Source organism: Triticum urartu, chromosome 7A (assembly GCF_056163025.1).
Source record: "Triticum urartu cultivar PI428250 chromosome 7A, HENAU_Tu73, whole genome shotgun sequence".
NCBI lineage: Eukaryota > Viridiplantae > Streptophyta > Magnoliopsida > Poales > Poaceae > Triticum > Triticum urartu.
Window position 1 is genome coordinate 739361194 of NC_141879.1, and position 8603 is coordinate 739369796.

General features: G+C 45.8%; 1 protein-coding gene across 2 annotated transcripts; it reads right to left on the reverse strand.

Moving 5' to 3' along the window:
- Positions 1 to 1636: 1636 nt before the first annotated feature.
- LOC147962543 (putative disease resistance protein RGA1) lies at positions 1637 to 8312 on the reverse strand. 2 transcript variants are annotated; one of them, XM_087536357.1, is made up of 8 exons: positions 4288 to 8312; positions 3876 to 4187; positions 3620 to 3753; positions 3429 to 3541; positions 3241 to 3336; positions 2959 to 3050; positions 2728 to 2857; positions 1637 to 2605 (listed from the first exon to the last, which is right to left on the reverse strand). In XM_087536357.1, the coding sequence occupies exon 1, from the start codon at positions 8185 to 8187 to the stop codon at positions 4294 to 4296; it is 3894 nt and encodes a 1297-aa protein (XP_087392483.1). In that variant the 5' UTR covers positions 8188 to 8312; the 3' UTR covers positions 1637 to 2605; positions 2728 to 2857; positions 2959 to 3050; positions 3241 to 3336; positions 3429 to 3541; positions 3620 to 3753; positions 3876 to 4187; positions 4288 to 4293. The 2 variants fall into 2 exon arrangements, with proteins under 2 accessions (XP_087392483.1, XP_087392484.1); XM_087536358.1 differs by lacking the exon at positions 3241 to 3336.
- Positions 8313 to 8603: the final 291 nt, after the last annotated feature.

Here is an 8603-nt window from a genome sequence, read left to right on the forward strand (position 1 = left end):
CACAGACCGCAGAGCGGCTGTCCGACTAGCAAGAGTGAACGCTGGAGGCCACCCACGAGAAAAACGTCCGGGAAGAAAAACGGTTCGGGCGACCCGGTCGTTTCTTTTATGAGTATCTACTCGGTTGAATCTGCTCCTAGACTCTGAGTACTGTACACTCCACTTCGCGGCCCACTCTCAGCCACAGACCGCAGAGCGGCTGTCCGGCAAGCAAGAGCACAAGCCAAAGAGTGGAGGGAACACGAAAAAGATTGAAGGGGGCTCGGACGAAACCGAGTCGGCACCCTCCGCATAAAACTTGCACTACTAAAAGAAAGCATATGATATATTTGCGTGGACTAACCTTGTCCTTTCTGATGATCATTTCCATGAACATTTGCCAAAAAAACCTCCGCCCAACTTTGCCAAGTTGCTCGGAGGCTTGGGGGCTACTGTCGGAGTAATTGGACACGGATACCCCGAAGACGGGAAGACAATATTTCAAGACATCGGGGCCAGCAAAGCCCCTCAGTCCGACTGTCCGGCCGCTCTTGCCGGCTCCCCGTCCGACTGCTCTCCCCAGCCGGCTGCCGACTGCGCCAACCAGCCGGCTGCCGACTGCAGCCCGACACCGGCAAGACCCCGACGTGGCGGCCATACCGCGGACGAGACGGCTGTACCTCGATGCCATCATGTATAGTGTCACTTGTCCTCTGGCACTATTTATGAAGTGACCCAGGGGACAAGCGTGACACCCCACCGTACCCCCTTGCTTCCATGCCACCACATAGCTTACATACTAAGCTAGCCATGCCTATATAAGGCACACACCCATCCATCCACACTCACTCACGCATGAGCTCACACACACCCATTCGGCCATAGGCCATGGGCATAGCTGGCCACTAGAGCATCTCTCATGCAGGCATACACCAAGTCAGATACCCACGGTACTGATCTCAGATACAGCTCCAGGAGCGCTTTGTACTAGACATATCAGATACACTCAGACATGCAGCAGTAGGAGTATTATCTCTCCGGAGAGCTCCGAAGCTGGGTAAACCACCGCGTGCTACTCGCATACCCGCTCCCGGGCCTATCAGCAGCAGTCTTACCCTCACACTAAGCCCTTGTGGCATCTGTCGACTCGCAAGCCCCCCGTGAGAAATACCACGACAGAAGTCAAGCTTCATATAGTTTGGCTAAATTTATATTGTGAAAATATGAACATTCAAAATAATAATGTTATATAATATAAAAATTATTAGTGTTGAATTTTTCTGAAAAAATTGTTAGTGTTGATATATTTTCAGAAAAATTAATTTCATTATGCATCTCTGCGTTATCCCTTTCTTCGGCTCTCCTTCAGGCTTGCCTACATTGGTGACGCCATGGTCGTCTGCAGCATCCCTGTCGTCAGCCTGGTGTTGCTCAGTCGAATCGACTCACGCCCAAATCAATTTTCAAGCGACTTGCAAACGGCAACTGAGATTTTATTGAAGTGTGCTGCAGCTTAATAGTAAGTATCTGAAAAACAATCAACGCTTCACGTTCTTCTGAGTCAACAAGCTATGCAGCCACAGGTAGCTGTCAGCAGTTACAACATAACTTTTTCACAGATTCTTGCTTGATACTAGCAGTTACAACACTTGTGAATTGCAATAATATGCTCTAGCATTTAAATACATTTACAGTAGGGATGCATCAATGGAGTGATCAATGAAGAAGAAACATTTGTGTGGCCTAGCTAGCATTGTCCATTTTCAACGCACATTCTGATACGAAAACAAAGCAACAGAATGCTGGAAGAATGGACAATTTATTCAAACTGTGCTGCTTAACACTAATTACGGAGTACATATCTGAAGAGCAAACGATGCTCCAGGTTCGTCGAGTCAATAAGCAAGCTAGCTGTCCACTCTGAAGCAGCAGTTCGTTACAAGACTTGAACCTTTTCTTTCCTTGCTTGATAGCTGGATGTAAACCACAATCATTAAATACCAGACTTTTAAGTAAGTTTACATTAGGGAAGAATTGTTGTACTGAACTACTGATCAACACTACAGAAAAGCACGCATGATTTTCCGAGGCCGCATCATCATCATCATCTCTGGCGTGCCAAGTTCTGTCCATGCTGCTTGCTCCCGTCGACCGACCCGGCAAGATGAGCAGCGGGGGAGGAAGGAAGGAGGAGTGTAAAGAGGCATTTCTTAGAGAGTGAAGAGATCAAATATGATTTGTGTTGGTGACCAAAGGTGTGTTTTGTATACATGCACCACACGATGTGCACTTGAGAGCCTAACAAATTCCTAGATGCTGCTCGAAACTGTGTTTATTTACAAGGACTAAGAGGGGAGGTGGAGGAAGATAGAGTGGCGGGGAGCTCAGCTCAACGGTGGTGTCAGCAAGCTAGATCAGGACGTGGCGGCGCCACCAAGGTCTGGCCAGGAGAGCAGACGCGGTAGAAGAGATGGTGGCGAGGCAATGCCATATATAGGAGTGGAGAAGGCGGTGGCGGAGGCTGGAAGGAGACGGCGGCAGGGAGGGAGGGAGGATATCAGGCGGTCCTTTGGGGAAGAAAACAGAGGAGCCAAGTGTCAAACAGAGATTCAGAAGGAGGGGAAACCTGCACGATGATGAAGCAACATACTACATGAATCAATCAGTACCAGAAAATCACAGTGACAAGATGCAATGTAACTTCTCTAAATACGTACTGAATCACCACCTCTTGATGTAATTAATTACCTTTGAAACGACCGTTGCAGAACTGCGCAGCTCTCTGTCGACGCATCAAGACAGGGGCTCTCTGCAGCTGCAGGTAATTAACTTCTGAATGCCAACTTGTAAATTCACTGTTGGCTGCAAATTGATTGTTCTGCAGAATCCAAGTAATGATGAACGTAGTAAGACTCAGAAACTCACGAACATGAGTGCTCAGTTTATTATTATTTTCAGTCGATCTACAATTAATCGAACCTGCTGAACTGGTAATGAAACTCTGACGGATGCAAGTGAAACATCACCATCAAGCGATCACCAAAGTCTGCATAAGATGTACTGTAATCAACCTGTTCCAATGTTGCACGAAACATGTTTTTATTTAGCATTCAAATATATTCATTCAGAAAATAAAAGCTAATTAAACTTTTTGCTTTAGACCAACATGAATGGAGCAAAGAAGGTGTGCGTTGCCTACACCATATACACTAATTAACAGCCACTTGTATCATCTAAAACTGTTCAGATAGATCAATATACCTAATAAATTGTTCAGACAGAAACTGTAGGGAAAGATGCAGTTGGCAGTGTGGGAGGTACCATGGACCGACCAAGATCAAACAACGTGTTTTGGCACTGAGATATTCAGTAAAGGGTGAGTAAACATAATTGCATGATGATTTATGCCGCAAACAAAAAGGAGAGAATTCAGAAAATGTGCTGCTTACACCATATTCATTCAAAGCGTTTTCTCTTCCTCTTCTGTGAAGCTTTCCAGCCGTTGATCATCATTCCAAAACTCCAACGTTTGTAGAGTAGCTAACATCAAGTAAACTGCAGACTGGAGCACAAGCACCGCTGAGAATGCTAAACAAAAAATTAAGGGGGGAAAAAGAGGGGGAAAGAGTGATCAACTGACCTTTGAAATGGTCATGGTATAACTGCATAGGTACTGCAGAATGATACTTCTGTTACTTTAATTGTTATTGTTTGGATGGAGCAACCAACTGAACCAAGTCCTGAATACCAAACACACCATCGGCCGTAATTGTTCTGCAGAATCAGAGTGATGATCGTAAGGTCAAAAAACGAACGCATCAATGCTTAACAAAATCTACCTTGATGAAACTGCATTGAATAAGTGAAGTTTACATGGGCATTCGAACATACAGTACCTTGGAGCAACGACCAGCCTCTGCTCGGCAGCTGTCTCTGTCGGCTTGCAAGAGGTCATGATCATACTTGAGATCTTCAATCATAGATTCCTCTTCCTCTGCAGGGTTTTGGTTTGGGTTCGTCAATAGGAAGGGGACCACTTGAACCACATGAAACGAGCAAAGTGTCGTCTTGGCCTTCCTTCAAAATTTAGCATGCAGCTTTTGCTGCTAATTAAACATGCATACTGTAGCGCTCCTACTCCATCTCAAATACTAGCGGCCAGTGTGCTCCAGTATGAGACACAAGACCAGGAACCCCAATTAAGCCACCTGTCAGAACTAACAAATTAGTTAGCACCACAAAACAGTGGAGAATAATTTCCTTTCCTCATAAGAAAAGAAACAATACATGGGTATATGAATAAATTACCATGTGCTAGCAAATCGTCACCCGAAGCTCTGGGTTTTTTTCTTTTGATTTCTTGACTTGCTCTTTCAGCTCGGGACTGCAACCCAGTATGGTTATGTCTCCCACTGAAGTGGGGAAGCCCCCTTTGGGAAGAGAGGGAAGCCCCCTTTGGGAAGAGATGGAAGGACAATAAAGGACACGTAGTTCCCAAAGAGATGGAAGGCTGTGCAACCCTCGAGGAAGGGATGGCAAATTCGGGCAATCCAGAAAATCGATGGAACGGAGGGAGGTGAGGAGTTCAAGAGCTCTATTTTCCTCTTCCGTGAAGCTATCTGACCGCTGATCAAACCTGAATTTTAATGTTTGGAGGGTAGCGGAGAGGAGGCTGCAGATGGGATCAACAAGCACCGCTGAGGTGCAATCCACTTCAAGTCTTGTCAATCGGTGGAAGGAGCCTGCGGGCAATAGTAGATTGGCCGTTGCTACCACCAATTCTGATAACAGATCCTCTGAGACAGAGCGCCTAAGACATTCTCTGCTGTTACAGACCACCAAACTGTCCAGGTTGGCTATGATGAGAGGATTAAACCCATCCGCTGCTAAATTCTGACAGTTCACCAGTTTTAGATCAGTGAGACAAGTGAGGTTGGAGAGCAGAGCCATTGACTGCATGCCTGACTCTCCTTCGATCTCAAGACTCACCAGGGAAGCGGGGAAAGGCTTGTTGGTGTGAGCTGCTTCAATGGGCCACTGAAAGAAGTTGCCACAATTTAATATTCTAAGCGATTGGAGCGACATGATGTCCTGTAGTCCATGGCACATCACATTGCATCTGCTGATATCTAGCCTTGTAAGTGATTTCAGTTTGTTGATCTCTATCAGCGAAATATGTGATACAGCTCTAATAGTCATTGTCTCTACATTATGCAAGTTATGCAAGGCCAGCTCACCTCTATACCTATCAATTTTCATGTCCCCTTCAGAATAAGACAGTCCTGTGGAACCAAGTCTCACATGACAAGATGTCAGTGTGGACGTGTGAGGCATGGGGAGCAGAGACAACTTAGGGCAATCGACAATAGAAAAACTCGACAGATTGGTATAAGATACAGAGCACTCCATGAAGGGCACTGCACGGAGATTTCGACAATCTTTGCAAAGGATGGATTCCAGCCTTGAAAACGAAGGGCCATTATCCCCCCCAACCCACTCGATAAATTCAGGTAAACTAAGAAGAACGATCTGCTTCAAATGCACAAAGCTTCTGTCTGCAGCACCATCAAAGTCAGGTCTGATCTCACGAAGTGCAGGAATGTTGATCAACGTGAGTGACGTGAGATGCAATAGCTGCCCAAAAGGTGGAAGAGTGCCCCAAGACACACCCTCTAGGTGGAGAGACTGCAACATTTTGATGCTAATGTTACCACACAACCAACTAGGGCCAGTTGTACCACCATGATTTATAATGCTAAGTGCTCCAAGATTAGGGTGTGGCTGAAGACCATCAAGAACATCAGATTCTGCGTTATGTTGGTGATTTGTACTCCAAACTAACCTCAGCTTTGTCAAATCTCTTTTACAAAAAAGCTTAGACTCCATAGCCTCTTCCTTGGTTGCCACCTTCTCAAGATTATGAATACTGAGTTCTCCTCCAAGCTCTGTTAGTTCCCCCAACTCTCTCAGTTCAAATCCAACACTCTCTTTCCTAACACAAAATTTTTTTAGTTCCCGCAAGCATTTCATCTTTCCGACCCCAGGAACATTGGACAGGATTTCTTTCCCAACACAAAAATGGCGTAAATTGATAAGGCGGCTAATGTCTTTAGGTAATTTATAACTAACATCCAGGTCTAGGAATTTCAAGTGATAAAATCTAGAAAGTGTGCTAGGAAAATTCATTTCAAACTCAATGTATGAAAATGGTCTAGTAATTTTTAGGTACCGGAGGTGGATAAGTTTTGAATAGCTGGGTGGCAAAGATGTTGTGGACACTATATATAGGACACGGAGACCCTGTATATCCTTGAAAATATCTTTGAAAACTCCATCAATTGTTTCATCATACTCTTTAAAAATCATGAAAGCTCGCAAATTGGCAATGTCTATCTTGCTCCTCAACTTCATCATTTCTCCCGTAAAATTCCCTTCAAACCTGTCTTTCATTGTGAAGGATAAGTGTCGAACAGTTTGTGGGATGGCATCAACTCTAAAACTTGGACTACATATGTTGAGGCACTCTTGTGACGAAACACTTCGAGAAAGTTCATGTAATAAATCATGCAGTGCATAGTATTGATCCCCAAAACCATCAACTTGCTTCACGAGAAAACCATTCTCTACGAGTTCTTCTATATAATTCTCATCTTTTTCTATGATTCCAAGTGCAATCCAAAAGCATGTAATCTCGACAGTCTTAAATCTAAAATCTTCAGGGAACAAGGCAAAATATGAAAAACATTTTTTAAGATGAAATGGAAGGTAATCATAGCTAATCCTTAATGATGCCATAATGTCATCATCATTTTTATGTTTTTGCCACTCGTTGTTTTCAAGAACTCCCATCCAATGTTCCCGAGAAAAGTCCTTCCTCAATAGTCGACCAACTGTTTTGGCTGCTAGAGGTGAGCCCTTCAATTTCTTTGCAATATCCCTTGCAAGATCATCTAAGTCCTCTTGGTCATACTCACGCTTGTTTCCCCCTAATATTAATGCTCTAAAGAATGTGAAGAAGTAATCAAACTCGAGACCTTGCAATGCTATTGGGCCAATTGTTTTCACCATTTCAGCTTTAGATGGAAATCGAGTTGTGACAATAACCATGTTGCCCTTGGTTTCCCCTTTTCTCAAAGGAGCCAGCAGGTCTTCCCAACCCTGATTATTGCATTCCCATATATCATCGAACACAATTAAAAACCTTTTAGACTTGAGTTCCTGTGTGATGAATTTGTGGAGCTGGTCTAAATTTGTTGTTTGATTCGGAGAGTTGCTTCCTTGTATGCAGCTAAGGATCTGTTGGCTGAGCTTAAGGACATCAAAATCAGTCGAGACACATACCCAGACCCTAACAGCAAAGTGCTCTTGTATCCTTTTATCATTGTAGAGATGTTGGGCGAAAGTTGTCTTTCCAATACCCCCTGGGCCAGCTACAGGAAGAACAGAAAGGGCTTCACCGTGATCTGTGGCAGTGGTGAGGATACTGTCTATGGTTTTCTCAAATATGGCTGTCCGCCCATACAATGTATCTTGTGTAATGGTTGATCCTGTGACGCGTTGTCTTGGGTTGACTGTTGCTGGGGTGGGGCCATAGTGTGGAATTATGTGGAGCAACTTGGATACAGGCTCACACAGGGAGTGCAGTTCCTCCATCACTGACTTAATTTTCTTGGACATGGCCACTCTATCGAATTTCAGATTATCAACTGGACTATCTTGACGAGCACTATCAGTCTTGGTTGCATTGAGTGGGTTAAGAGCACCAGAGGCAGCGGCACCATCATGGCCATCATCTTGCATAGGCGACGAACAAGAAAAGCATGCGAGGCAGTTACCAGCGACGTGGCGAAGAGCGTGGCGACCATGGCGAGCATGACCACGGAGGTCATCGCCCAGATCTGGCACCGCATACCGGGTGCCGTCGAGCTGGTCCTGGATGATGAAGTAGTGGAGTTCATCCAGGACGTCCTCGGCCTCATCGGCCTTGACGGTGAGGTTCTGCAGCAGCCCCTCCAGTCCGGGGTTGTTGCTGACGCCCCTCGTCTGGGCCTCGTGAAGGAGGCCTTGCGCGAGCATCAGGTCGCCCCTGATCTTGTCGTAGTTGAGGCCGAGCTCGGTGCTGGCGACGTACGCCTCGAGGAGCTCGTTGGAGAGCAGATTCACCACCCTGCCGACGAGCCCGGTTGCCGCGCCAATCGCCGCTTCCATCCACTTCTCCGTCCGCCGACGCCGGCGCGATCGAGCAGGGGTTAATTAATTGGGGGCTTTTGGCAGGTGGGGATTTTTCTTGGGGATGGGAAGCCAAGGCTGGGTGGACGTCCTGGGCTTTGTGCGTCGAGTCGATGGTTGATGGAATAGCAGCTAGCAGACCGACTGCTGATAAAGACTCCCGTTCCTTTGCGTTTTCCCTTTCTTTTTTTAGGATTACGTTCGTTTGCGTTTTCTAGAGAGAGAAAAAAGGTATCGTATCGCGTTACTTTACAAGTTCACATGGCTCGCTCGTGTCACTTTACAGGCACTGTCACGATCACAGCATGTGCGCTCTTAATTGTCGCCAGCGGTCCATTCGTCCAGTCGGTCTCTCGATTATTCCGTGGCACCTTCGTTCTCTCTAGCGAGCACAT